Raw genomic sequence first — 14957 nt, forward strand, 5'->3', positions numbered from 1 at the left:
CAGAAAGCAAAACAAAAATGTGAATAAATGATGGAAACATGGAAGCCAAAACAGTTCATCTTTCTCACATTTTTGTCCTCTTTATAAAAGAGATTTTAATGATAGTAAAACTGAAGTCTGTAATCAGTTATATCAGACATATAGATTTTAGATTATTAATCTCTATAGTGTAGGGCTGGGGGTAATGCATCAAAAATAGTTGTCATATCCGCTTAAGGTCATTCCAGGAAGTGAGAGCCAAAGAAACGCATCATGTAGCCTTTATCTGAGTGTGGAAGTAACAGCTGCAAAATGAAATTTCAGTGGTTCATGTTCAGAGCTCTGTGGATTCTCCTCATTTTACCAACTTTCAGTGGTAAGTGTATGACATGATCTGTTTAATAAATAAGCTGGATTTAAAAAATCTAAATGAACATTATATTACATTATGTGATCTGTTATCTTAACTGAATTTTCAGTACTTCATGTAATATAAATATTAAAACATTAAATAGGGTTGTGTAATATAGTACTGTTTGAGTGTCAGCTAATTGTATTGAATTGCTTAAGTTCAAATTTGAAATCATAACACTTTACTCTTTAATTACAGGAGAAAGCCTGTGCAAAAATGAACTTTTACTAAGCAGTAACATTTCTACTGAGCCCCAGTCTGATGTCCTGCTGCCGTGTAACTTTAATCCAACTCTCCTCGGATCAGATAAGACTGCAGATATAGCAGTAGTGTGGAGTCCGAGGAACACAACAATACACCATCTAGTGGAGATCACTCTACAGGGAAATGTGATGTTTTGGGATTCTAAAGGTGGACGTATCAAGACGTTCCCTAAGCTCTCTGAATCAGGAAACTTCTCCATCCTCCTTCAGAAAGTGCAGCCGTATGATCTGGGTCTCTACCACTGTGAGCTGTTTAACGGGACCGGCTGCAGAATTGCGTATCAGGAGCTTCACCTGCTTGTCAGCATCCAACAAAGTAAATTATAAGTGTACCCTACATACTACTACATCTATTTAAGGAATGGACATGAATATATTTTTACATTTACAGTGCCATGTTGGATTAAGTTTCATATAATTTATCATTTATATTCTAGGCCATCAGTTAGTGTGGAGCACAGTTGGAGCATTCTCAGGAGGAATTGTGCTGCTTGCTGTATTCACAACCTGTTTGTTACATGCAAAACGTAAGTCTGAGTTATTTCTACAAGCACATCTTCATGTTCTCTTAATCATCTGGGTCTCTTTTTTTTTGCATGCATAGGAATTATGGTTTTTACTATAAAACAGAAGCACAAACTTTCAGACTGAGTGTTTGAGTTACACAAACAAAGTGAATTGTTAAAACATAGCTTGTGGTTTTCACTGTAAAAGCAAAAGCAATTCACACGTCCTAGAGTCATTCTATAACCTATTTTAAGGCATTTCCGCTTTGTAGGTGTTTATACATGTGAGAAAATGTGAGGTGCCCCTACAGTATAAACCATGAGTTAATGCCCTCCAGGTTCTTCTGTTTTACTGAAGGTGAATGAAGTGTATGAATGTTATTACTGACATTACTGGTTACACAGATCCGCTTGTTTGTGAGCTTGTTCAAACGTGTAGAATTTGTTACTTTCTGTGAAATTTCATAGATTTTATTGTACAACTTTGAAGAAGAGCGTCTGTCCTATATATTGTTTACTAGAGTGTATACATTGTCCAAGTAAAAGTAATGTACTGCAGTAATAAATGCACTCCAGTGTACTGTGTGTGTCTCAGAGTCGTCCAGGTTCTGAACTGAAACTTGGACACTTGTTTAATTTTACACTTACAGTTATGTTCTTTGAAATTACATTGCAGGCAGACAGAATATCACTGTTATCGAATCTGACTATGGTAAGTTGATGCGTGTTTGATACATTATATATAAACACTTTATATTTATATATAGTATATTCTGTATCTGCAGTAGTTCTATTTAGCACACACAGTAATGTTGTCCTGTGTCTCTGCAGAAAACGCTGTGGGTGCAACAGCACACTCAGACAGAGGAAGTAAGCAGTCTGTGGTATTTGATAACCAAACTTTGATCTGTTATATAACACTAAAGCCTCTAGTAGTGACTCAGATTTAAACCTTTAATAGAGTTGGTTCATTTCATCTATTTTAAGGCATTTCTACTTTGTACATGTGTAACCATTTAGACTTGTACTGTCCACAATTCTGATGAATCTGTACCTGCATTCCAGTACTGTTTTTGCCCTTGTCCACTCGCCCTTGCTATTTCCTTTTGGAGAAATTCATTACTCCATTAGGATTGTTACTGTATAAGCTCATGTAAAGTCAGTGGTGGCTCAACCTTAGGGTTGGATATCAGCCATTCAGTACTTGTTAATCTTCATAAAGTTCTTCATAAATTCTGGTGAAATACTAATACTTTGTTAATTCTCTTGAAATACCTCTTTCAAGTGACCAACAATTTTGGACACTTAAAATGTTTGTTATTTGACAGATATAAGCCAATGTTTAATTGATTCACTCAACTTTCTGCAATCATTAGGCAGTATGGTCAGTGCCCCATTTACTCTCCATTGAATTATTATTGTACCCAATGGTCAAAAGTTGGAACTGCAACAAGCGCTAATAGAGGCCCATTGGGGCAGAAATCATGCTGCTCCATGCTCAGTGGAAGAAGAGCTGAGACATTGGGCTACTGATTGGAAGCTCATGAGTTCAAACCCCGGCACTGCCAAGCTGACACTGTTGGGCCATTGATCAATGCCCTTAATCCTCAACTGCTCAGATGTATGGATGAAATAAAATGTAAGTCGCTCTGGATAAGGGCATCTGTTTCAGGCCTTTTGTGTGGTTTTTAAGATGTAGTCATAGTCACATGATATGGGGTGCACAGTGGCTTAGTGGTTAGCACGTTTGCCTCACACCTATGAGACAAAAATATTATACTTGGTCATTTATTTATTGAGGAAAATGATCCAATATTACATATCTGTGAGTGGCAAAAGTATGTGAACCTTTGCTTTCAGTATCTGGGCAGCAGTAACTCCAACTAAACGTTTCTAGTAACTGTTGATCAGTCCTGCACATCGGCTTGGAGGAATTTTAGCCCATTCCAGAACAGCTTAAACTCTGGGATGTTGGTGGATTTCCTCACATGAACTGCTTGCTTCAGGTCCTTCCACAACATTTCTATTGGATTAAGGTCAGGACTTTGACTTGACCATTCCAAAACATTAACTTTATTCTTCTTTAACCATTCTTTCATATAATGACTTGTGTGTTTAGAGTTGTTGTCTTGTTTCATGACCCACTTTCTCATCAGATTCAGTTCATGGACAGATGTCTTGATATTCTCCTTTAGAATTCACTGACATTATTCAGAATTTCAAATGCTGTAAAACAGATACCTGTAAAACAGGTACTACCACCACCATGTTTCACAAATGGGATAGAGTTCTTATGCTGGAATGCAGTGTTTTCTCACAGATCTGTAATATTGGATCATTTTCCTCAGTAAATAAATGACCAGGTATAATATTTTTTGTCTCATTTGTTTAATTGGGTTCTCTTTGTCTGACGGTGACGATGTTTTAGATCATATTTGTGCAGATATATAGAAAATTCTAAAGGGTTCACAAACATTCAAGCCTATTACAGGGTTACTTTAAAAATTCTCTAGATAGTAAGCTGCATCATAAGTCAAGTGTGAAAGCCTCTGGACTTAATTTTTGTTTGAAGGTATGTCTTTATTAATGTCGGCCTGCCTCACCAAACCCTATGGTCACGTGTTGCTGACGGGTAAAGTTCATTAGATGAACCATTGGAGGAACGATAGTCAACATGTCGGCACAACTATAGTCATCAGGTGCAGAATTTCCACTCCCTGTTATACACTTTGTCACAAGTCACCACTCGGGTGAAGTCCACAAGGGCATGCTAAAAAACAGTAGTGGGATGCAAGGAATATCCGTTAAAAAAGTCTAACTTCTCTTGATGTATTTTTCTCTAAATAGGTGAATCAAGAGAGAATCCAATATATGACACTTCCTGTCAGCCAGAATCCAGTAACAATGCAAGAGAAAAGGAAGGTAAGTGTGTTTAAAATTATAGTGTATTTAAGCATGCTACACTATTAAGACGTTGATCTAATGATAGTTATCTCCAATTCATCTTTTTAAGGGCTTTCATCTGATACTCCAGTGTATGCCACTGTGAAGAAAGGAAAAATAGTTAATAGAACCTAAAGGAAGCCATAAACACAGTGTGACATTTTATAGGAAAACAGTTTATGATGACATATGTACTAAAACTGAATATATAGTTTGATAATTTACCCCATGTCATTCTTATTATGCAATCAGTAGCCAAGTTTCTGTCCACTTTTACGCTTTTCTGTTATCGGCAAACTGAAAGTATGTAAAAAAAATTTTTTGTGAAATTTGCTGTCTTCTGCCTGTTTCCATCCAATCGGCCTTTTACTGATAAATTGGTGAGCATGATGCTGTCATCCTTTAAAATAAAACAAATTGTCTCAAAAGTTTTGGTGTATCGCAAAAGAAATCTGCCCTTGAGCCGTTTCCATACATAATTTTGTGTTTATCGCAAATTGTGTACCTTTTGTGTCCCACATGTCTTCAGATCTTTGTAAAATGGAGTGAGCATTCAGAAAATTAAATGAAACTGGGCAGCTTCCTGTTATTTTAATTTCACAAATAATTGCAATTGTATGAAATATCAGAAGACAACGTCAGAATGGAGTAGTTGCTTGTCTGATAGGGCTCCAGGTAATTGTTATTATGCCACTAAGCCCATGGGTCTGAGAGGTAGTGGTGGAGAGACACTTCACAGAAAGTCTCTGGCTGCAAAGTTTAGAATGTCACGGCCCACGTTTGAGGTGCTGTGCCAATTAATTGGTCCTGATGTTGGGCCCATCGCAGGTTGCCACCGACCACCGGTTCTGACCCGAAAGCGGATTGCCATCGTTCTGTTCAAGCTGGCAACCTGCACTGAGTACAGAGTAGTGGGGGAAACTTTCAGGGATAATAAAACGACAATCCATCAATGTGTATATGCTGTGTGCACAACTAGGAAAGAAAAATTAACACGCATTATATCAGGCTACCGAATGTAGCGGAGGCCAATGAAATCCATGCCATAACCTTGCTTCTTATCACATCTTGGGTTGGATGGATTCATTCTGTCGTGACACTGTATTTTTTTTTTTACATGAATGCCATTTTTCTCGATAAAAACTGAAGAATCGGCATAGAATTTAAACTACAGTTAAACTAAAAAAAATATTATGTCGACACTTGTGAAATTTTATGGATAATTTGCGTTTCCATCAGCTGTAAACATTTCAATGCGCTAAACCACAGACATTCACACATAAAATCACAAAGAAATCCTTTGATGGAAATGTAACTACTGAGACATTGTGATATAATGCACTCCTTAATCTTAATAGTTTCATTGTCGAGTTATTGATCGATATTAGATTTTAACCCTCCATCTGTTATCATGACGAGCCGTCACTGGTGATGCAGCTTTGTGCTTTTGCCCCTACGCCAGGGAACACTGCTATTTGCTTATTTTGTTGTTTTGGTGTGAAACATGGTACTGACCTTAGACTTTACAACTACTTACTTGTTTAATATCTCACATTGCCTAGTTTGATGCTTTTAATCATTTCGTAGAACCCCATATACAAATAATAGTGTAGTATTCCTTTTCATTAGAATTTTATTGTTTTGGGCTTACACACTGTGTTTCCCCTACTTTAAAAGAGGGTTCAATAAAGTGGTGCTGTTGTTTATATTTCATTTTACAACCTGGCCCTCTTATTCACCAGATCTGCTCTTATGGATTGGACATGCCAATTTTAATAAATCATAATACTAAAACTTGTCTCTTGAACACTTGGCGTTTTAAAATGAATGCATTGAGATAATGAAACAATGACTTACTCATAATAGCTGGAGAGAAAAAAACACTCATTGGCCCCACCTTTTGGTGCAATCATGTAACTTACGGAAAGGGACACTGACCGAATCTGAATCTTTCTGGTGAACGGAGAAAACTAGCTAATTGAGTAAAACTTTTTATGAAATTGAGCCCTTAGAAAGTAGAAAGCATCTTCTTTTCCTTTGGATTCCCAGTTGCTTCACCTTTGACCTAATTCAGAGGTTCGCAACCTTTTGTAACTAAAGCCCCCCCAAGTCTCCCCTATCATGTGGCACGCCCACCCCCATATTGGAAGAGACCAGGTATAATGATAATCTATTCTATATAAAATCTATCTATATATAACCTAATCTATAATCTGTTTTTGATATATATAGATAGATAGATAGATAGATATTTTTTTTATTTTGTGTTTTCGTACTTTTTTCAAATTACTTTTCATAACTTTAATAATTTTTTAAAAATAACTTTTATAAAACTATATAACAGACAGATATGGAACAGGAATGATCAAAAATGTTTCTGAACACTATAACTACTTTGAACAACAGAACTAGGCTGTAATAACATGAACTATTTTACATGTAAAACATGTTACATTCCATTTGTCTTGCGTTCTACAAACATTCTCATACGAATTATGTAATTTGGGACGAAGGGCGCGTCTCGTTATCCATAAAAATGGTTAAATCTCTGGCTCTCAGACACTCACCGAACCGAGCAGACGCGGAGAGAGGTGTGAGTGCAGCAGGAAAACAAGACTTCGCGCTTGCAGGACAGTACTGGCCACATTTGGAAAGTTGTGAAAGTTTGTCCAAAAAGTCATTAGATTTGTCGTTAGGCGCCTTTTTTTTATTATTTTTTTTTTTTAGCCAAAAAAAAAAAGTCTCTAAAGGGGTCTGAAAAGTGGCTAAGGTGGCAACACTGGTCTGCACTGCACTGACAGCTAGATAAAAGGCAGGCTAAGCTCTGCCTCTCCCCAGCAAAAAGAAAATACAGAGGGAGAGGGAACGCGGGGTTTTTCATTCATGCACATTCTATTTGAAAAGCAATAAAATAAACCGAGCACCCAAATGATGCACTGTCTGTGTTTTTTTCTTGAAAATAATTTGCACCCCCCTTCCGATCTCTACCCCCCTGGTTGAGAAACACTGCTCCAGACAACTGTGTGCTGACAAACTGTGCGCTCAGCCTCCCCGTTCAGCTGTGGACGTCGCTCAGCCTCCCCGTTCAGCTGTGGACGTCGCTCAGCCTCCCCATTCAGCTGTGGACGTCGCTCAGCCTCCCCATTCAGCTGTGGACGTCGCTCAGCCTCCCCGTTCAGCTGTGGACGTCACTCAGCCTCCCCGTTCAGCTGTGGACGTCGCTCAGCCTCCCCGTTCAGCTGAGGTCGCCGCTCAGCCCGCCCGTTCAGCTGAGGTCGCCGCTCAGCCCGCCCGTTCAGCTGAGGTCGCCGCTCAGCCCGCCCGTTCAGCTGAGGTCGTCGCTCAGCCCTGCCCGTTCAGCTGAGGACGCCGCTCAGCCTCCCTGTTCAGCTGCGGACGTCGCTCAGTCATCCTGCTCCATGGCAAATAGCGTTCCCCCCTTCTGCGTCAAAGAGACCCACGCTCCTCTCCCTGGCCGCACGGAGACCCACGCTCCTCTCCCTGGCCGCACGGGGGACTTCGCTCTGCCTTCCAGTTCAGCTGGGGACGTCGCTCCGCTTTCAGGCTCCGACGAGGACGTCGGCCTGCTTCCCTGCTCCGCTGAGTACAGTGCTCTGTTTCCCTGTCCAGCTGAGGTCGTCGCTCAGCCTCCCTGCTTAGCTGAGGACGTCGCTCAGCCCGCCTGTTCAGCTGAGGCCGTCGCTCAGCCCGCCTGTTCAGCTTAGGCCGTCGCTCAGCCCGCCTGTTCTGCTGAGGCCGTCGCTCAGCCCGCCTGTTCTGCTGAGGCCGTCGCTCAGCCCGCCTGTTCTGCTGAGGCCGTCGCTCAGCCTTCTGGCTCCTTGGCAAACATCGTTTCCCCCTACTGCTTCGAGGAGACCCACGCTCCTCTCCCTGGCCTTACAGGGGACGTCGCTCTGCCTTCATGCTCCGCCGAGGACTTCGCTCAGTCTGCCTGCCCTGCTGTGGTCGCCGGTCTGCCTTCATGCCCCGCCGAGGACATCGCTCAGTCTGCCTGCCCTGCTGTGGTCGTCGCTCTGCCTTCATGCTCTGCCGAGGAAATATCTCAGCCTCCCTGTGCCATTGTAGAAGCCGCCCGGCCTCCTGATTTTGCGGGGGACATGTTTTCCAGGGGGCCAGGACCACCAGATGGAGGACGTATAATTTTGGGCGCTCCGGGAGTAGCGCCCTTGGGGGAGGGTTCTGTCACGTATCAGGAAGCTCTGGACTCCACTTCCCATCAGCCACTGCACTGCACTACATGTCACATGACCACCTGCACCTGATTCACGTTTTGGTTAATGAGCACTCATGTGTGTATATATAGCCAATAGTCTGCACTGATTCACTGTCTTTCGTTGTCTTAGACCGCTGTGTTCCATGTTTCTTGATCTTGTTAGTTTATGTTTCAGTGTTTTGTTTCATGCCACAGTGTTTTGTCAAGTTGTCTTAGTGTCTTTGTTTCTTAGTACGTTGTTTCAATAAATGTTATTATCTGCACCTGCTTCTGGCTCAACTCGTGACACAAACTTTGTGAAAGCAGTTTGGGGAAGAACCACATATGGGTGTGATGGTCAGGTGTCCACAAACTTTTGGCCATATGGTGTACTTTGGCTATGCTTTCATTCTTTATTTTACATTATAGGGAAAAATGTCCTCACCTACACCAGTTATCTGTCCCTCAGGTTATAAAGTGCCTATAATAAATGAAACCATTAATTCTTTTTATTTTGCATTTATTGCAATTAGGTGTCACAAAAGTGCATCTCACTTTCATTCAACGCAAGAGTTCCAGCGCTTAACAAGTGTCTGGGTTTCTCTAGAAAAAACTTGGATTCAATTCTAATTTATGTCACACTCTTAAGTTTTTCCTTTGACTCACCCTCATAGACTAATGAGAGACAAATAATGCAAGATAATAATGCATACATTAAAAAACAACAATAAACGCATTGCATCAACTGTAGTGTTTCCGTAGTGAGGCTGAAAGTCAGTGCACTTGTGGTGCACAGAAACCCAGTTGATGCAGAAGGTGTGTTCAGGTTGTAAGTGTGACTGTTTATGCACTTTTCTTTGAACTTGTGTGCTTTTCTTCAATTCAACTTCCTCCCTAAAATGTGCAGAATATAATAAATAGTTTTATATTATAAATTTTGTTCCAGAAAAAAAAAAACAGCAAAGCAGAACAAAAATGGCTTGTGTTACTTAATATGTGAATAAATGATGGCAACATGGAAACAGTTCATCTTTCTCACATTTTTGTCCTCTTTATAAAAGAGATTTTAATGATAGTAAAACTGAAGTCTGTAATCAGTTATATCAGACATATAGATTTTAGATTATGAATCTCTATAGTGTAGGGCTGGGGGCAATGCATCAAAAATAGTTGTCATATCCGCTTAAGGTCATTTCAGGAAGTGAGAGCCAAAGAAACGCATCATGTAGCCTTTGTCTGAGTGTAGAAGTAACAGCTGTAAAATGAAATTTCAGTGGTTCATGTTCAGAGCTCTGTGGATTCTCCTCATTTTACCAACTTTCAGTGGTAAGTGTATGACATGATCTGTTTAATAAATAGGCTGGATTTTAAAAATCTAAATGAACATTATATTACATTGTGATCTGTTAGCTAAAGTGTATTTTCGGCACGTCACGTAATATAAATATTAAAACATTAAATAGGGTTGTGTAATATAGTACTGTTTGAGTATCAGCTAATTGTATTGAATTGCTTAAGTTCAAATTTGAAATCATAACACTTTACTCTTTAATTACAGGAGAAAGCCTGTGCAAAAGTGAACTTTTACTAAGCAGTAACATTTCTACTGAGCTCCAGTCTGATGTCCTGCTGCCGTGTAACTTTAATCCAACTCTCCTCGGATCAGATAAGACTGCAGATATAGCAGTAGTGTGGAGTCCAAGGAACACAACAATACACCATCTAGTGGAGATCACTCTACAGGGAAATGTGATGTTTTGGGATTCTAAAGGTGGACGTATCAAGACGTTCGCTAAGCTCTCTGAATCAGGAAACTTCTCCATCCTCCTTCAGAAAGTGCAGCCGTATGATCTGGGTCTCTACCACTGTGAGCTGTTTAACGGGACCGGCTGCAGAATTGCGTATCAGGAGCTTCACCTGCTTGTCAGCATCCAACAAAGTAAATTATAAGTGTACCCTACATACTGCTACATCTATTTAAGGAATGGACATGAATATATTTTTACATTTACATTGTCAGTGTTGGATTAAATATCCTATAATTTATCATTTATATTCTAGGCCATCAGTTAATGTGGAGCACAGTTGGAGCATTCTCAGGAGGAATTGTGCTGCTTGCTGTATTCACAACCTGTTTGTTACATGCAAAACGTAAGTCTGAGTTATTTCTACAAGCACATCTTCATGTTCTCTTAATCATCTGGGTCTCTTTTTTTTGCATGCATAGGAATTATGGTTTTTACTATAAAACAGAAGCACAAGCTTTTAGACTGAGTGTTTGAGTTACACAAACAAAGTGAATTGTTAAAACATAGCTTGTGGTTTTCACTGTAAAAGCAAAAGCAATTCACACGTCCTAGAGTCATTCTATAATCTATTTTAAGGCATTTCCGCTTTGTAGGTGTTTATACATGTGAGAAAATGTGAGGTGCCCCTACAGCATAAACCATGAGTTAATGCCCTCCAGGTTCTTCTGTTTTACTGAAGGTGAATGAAGTGTATGAATGTTATTACTGACATTACTGGTTACACAGATCCGCTTGTTTGTGATCTTATTCAAACGTGTAGAATTTGTTACTTTCTGTGAAATTTCATAGATTTTATTGTGCAACTTTGAAGAAGAGCGTCTGTCCTATATATTGTTTACTAGAGTGTATACATTGTCCAAGTAAAAGTAATGTACTGCAGTAATAAATGCACTCCAGTGTACTGTGTGTGTCTCAGAGTCGTCCAGGTTCTGAACTGAAACTTGGACACTTGTTTTATTTTACACTTACAGTTATGTTCTTTGAAATTACATTGCAGGCAGACAGAATATCACTGTTATCGAATCTGACTATGGTAAGTTGATGTGTGTTTGATACATTATATATAAACACTTTATATTTATATATAGTATATTCTGTATCTGCAGTAGTTCTATTTAGCACACACAGTAATGTTGTCCTGTGTCTCTGCAGAAAACGTTGTGGGTGCAACAGCACACTCAGACAGAGGAAGTAAGCAGTCTGTGGTATTTGATAACCAAACTTTGATCTGTTATATAACACTAAAGCCTCTAGTAGTGACTCAGATTTAAACCTTTAATAATAACTATCTAATTAACCATAATAATAAATGCTCTTTAGATCCAGAGCTTATCAGTTTCAAATGCTATGCTATAAGTGCATCATGTGTTGACTTTTCTAAATGCATTGTTCACATTTAATAGAGTTGGTTCATTTCATCTATTTTAAGGCATTTCTACTTTGTACATGTGTAACCATTTAGACTTGTACTGTCCACAATTCTGATGAATCTGTACCTGCGTACTGTTTTGCCCTTGTCCACTCGCCCTTGCTATTTCCTTTTGGAGAAATTCATTACTCCATTAGGATTGTTACTGTATAAGCTCATGTAAAGTCAGTGGTGGCTCAACCTTAGGGTTGGATATCAGCCATTCAGTACTTGTTAATCTTCATAAAGTTCTTCATAAATTCTGGTGAAATACTAATACTTTGTTAATTCTCTTGAAATACCTCTTTCAAGTGACCAACAATTTTGGACACTTAAAATGTTTGTTATTTGACAGATATAAGCCAATGTTTAATTGATTCACTCAACATTGTACAATCATGGGGCAGTATGGTCACTGCCCCATTTACTCTCCATTGAATTATTATTGCGCCCAGTGGTCAAAAGTTGGAACTGCAACAAGCGCTAATAGAGGCCCATTGGGGCACAAATCATGCTGCTCCATGCTCAGTGGAAGAAGAGCAGTGGACAGGACAGTTAGTGACATGATTGCTAGGGTCGAGGTTTTAATGCCAAATCGGCTAGCCGCCAAGATCTTGTTTAATAGCAGATAATCTCAATTAAATCGAATACATTTTCACAAAGACAAAGTGTAAATGCATACAGTTTTACACAGAACAATTTCTATTGTACGATATATCGCAAGGTCTAGGTCAGTGGGAGCTCAGTGGTTAAGACATTGGGCTACTGATTGGAAGCTCATGAGTTCAAACCCTGGCACTGCCAAGCTGACACTGTTGGGCCATTGATCAATGCCCTTAATCCTCAACTGCTCAGATGTATGGATGAAATAAAATGTCAGTCGCTCTGGATAAGGGCATCTGTTTCAGGCCTTTTGTGTGGTTTTTAAGATGTAGTCATAAGGGGCTAGTAGTCATAGTCACAAGATATGGGGCGCACAGTGGCTTAGTGGTTAGCACGTTTGCCTCACACCTCACACCTATGAGACAAAAATATTATACTTGGTCACTTAATTATTGAGGAAAATGATCCAATATCACATATCTGTGAGTGGCAAAAGTATGTGAACCTTTGCTTTCAGTATCTGGGCAGCAGTAACTCCAACTAAACGTTTCTAGTAACTGTTGATCAGTCCTGCACATCGGCTTGGAGGAATTTTAGCCCATTCCAGAACAGCTTAAACTCTGGGATGTTGGTGGGTTTCCTCACATGAACTGCTTGCTTCAGGTCCTTCCACAACATTTCTATTGGATTAAGGTCAGGACTTTGACTTGGCCATTCCAAAACATTAACTTTATTCTTCTTTAACCATTCTTTCATATAATGACTTGTGTGTTTAGAGTTGTTGTCTTGTTTCATGACCCACTTTCTCATCAGATTCAGTTCATGGACAGATGTCTTGATATTTTCCTTTAGAATTCACTGGTGTTAGTCAGAATTTCAAATGCTGTAAAACAGGCCGAAACAATGATACTACCAACACCATGTTTCACAAATGGGATAGAGTTCTTATGCTGGAATGCAGTGTTTTCTCACAGATCTGTAATATTGGATTATTTTCCTCAGTAAATAAATGACCAGGTATAATATTTTTTGTCTCATTTGTTTAATTGGGTTCTCTGTGTCTGGAGGATTTGTATAAAAATCTGACGATGTTTTAGGTCATATTTATGCAGATATATAGAAAATTCTAAAGGGTTCACAAACTTTCAAGCCTATTACAGGGTTACTTTAAAAATTCTCTAGATAGTAAGCTGCATCATAAGTCAAGTGTGAAAGCCTCTGGACTTAATTTTTGTTTGAAGGTATGTCTTTATTAATGTCGGCCTGCCTCACCAAACCCTATGGTCACGTGTTGCTGACGGGTAAAGTTCATTAGATGAACCATTGGAGGAACGATAGTCAACATGTCGGCGTAACTATAGTCATCAGGTGCAGAATTTCCACTCCCTGTTATACACTTTTTCACAAGTCACCACTCGGGTGAAGTCCACACGGGCATGCTAAAAAACAGTAGTGGGATGCAAGGAATATCCGTTAAAAAAGTCTAACTTCTCTTGATGTATTTTTTTCTAAATAGGTGAATCAATAGAGAATCCAGTATATGACACTTCCTGTCAGCCAGAATCCAGTAACAATGCAAGAGAAAAGGAAGGTAAGTGTATTTAAAATAATAATGTATTTAAGCATGCTACACTATTAAGACGTTGATCTAATGATAATTATCTCCAATTCATCTTTTTAAGGGCTTTCATCTGATACTCCAGTGTATGCCACTGTGAAGAAAGGAAAAATAGTTAATAGAACCTAAAGGAAGCCATAAACACAGTGTGACATTTTATAGGAAAAGAGTTTATGATGACATATGTACTAAAACTGAATATATAGTTTGATCATTTACCCCATGTCATTCTTATTATGCAATCAGTAGCCAAGTTTCTGTCCACTTTTACGCTTTTCTGTTATCGGCAAACTGAAAGTATGTAAAAAAAAAATTTTTGTGTGAAATTTGCTGTCTTCTGCCTGTTTCCATCCAATCGGCCTTTTACTGATAAAATGGTGAGCATGATGCTGTCATCCTTTAAAATAAAACAAATTGTCTCAAAAGTTTTGGTGTATCGCAAAAGAAATCTGCCCTTGAGCCGTTTCCATACATAATTTTGTGTATATCACAAATTGTGTACCTTTTGTGTCCCACATGTCTTCAGATCTTTGTAAAATAGAGTGAGCATTCAGAAAATTAAATGAAACTGGGCAGCTTCCTGTTCTTTTAATTTCACAAATAATTGCAATTGTATGAAATATCAGAAGACAACGTCAGAATGGAGTAGTTGCTTGTCTGATAGGGCTCCAGGTAATTGTTATTATGCCACTAAGCCCATGGGTCTGAGAGGTAGTGGTGGAGAGACACTTCACAGAAAGTCTCTGGCTGCAAAGTTTAGAATGTCACGGCACACGTTTGAGGTGCTGTGCCAATTAATTGGTCCTGATGTTGGGCCCATCGCAGGTTGCCACCGACCACCGGTTCTGACCCGAAAGCGGATTGCCATCGTTCTGTTCAAGCTGGCAACCTGCACTGAGTACAGAGTAGTGGGGGAAACTTTCAGGGATAATAAAACGACAATCCATCAATGTGTATATGCTGTGTGCACAACTAGGAAAGAAAAATTAACACGCATTATATCAGGCTACCGAATGTAGCGGAGGCCAATGAAATCCATGCCATAACCTTGCTTCTTATCACATCTTGGGTTGGATGGATTCATTCTGTCGTGACACTGTATTTTTTTTTTTTACATGAATGCCATTTTTCTCGATAAAAACTGAAGAATCGGCATAGAATTTAAACTACAGTTAAACTAAAAAAATATTATGTCGACACTTGT

At 39.4% G+C, this 14957-nt stretch overlaps 1 protein-coding gene across 1 annotated transcript; it reads left to right on the forward strand.

Moving 5' to 3' along the window:
• Positions 1-9229: 9229 nt before the first annotated feature.
• On the forward strand, positions 9230-14091 carry LOC128603910 (uncharacterized). The gene is made up of 7 exons (XM_053618680.1): positions 9230-9642; positions 9875-10255; positions 10378-10467; positions 11122-11157; positions 11277-11315; positions 13652-13726; positions 13818-14091. The coding sequence occupies exons 1-7, from the start codon at positions 9579-9581 to the stop codon at positions 13880-13882; spliced, it is 750 nt and encodes a 249-aa protein (XP_053474655.1). The 5' UTR covers positions 9230-9578; the 3' UTR covers positions 13883-14091.
• The last annotated feature ends 866 nt before the right edge of the window (positions 14092-14957 follow it).

This window comes from Ictalurus furcatus, chromosome 28 (assembly GCF_023375685.1).
Source record: "Ictalurus furcatus strain D&B chromosome 28, Billie_1.0, whole genome shotgun sequence".
Classification (NCBI taxonomy): domain Eukaryota; kingdom Metazoa; phylum Chordata; class Actinopteri; order Siluriformes; family Ictaluridae; genus Ictalurus; species Ictalurus furcatus.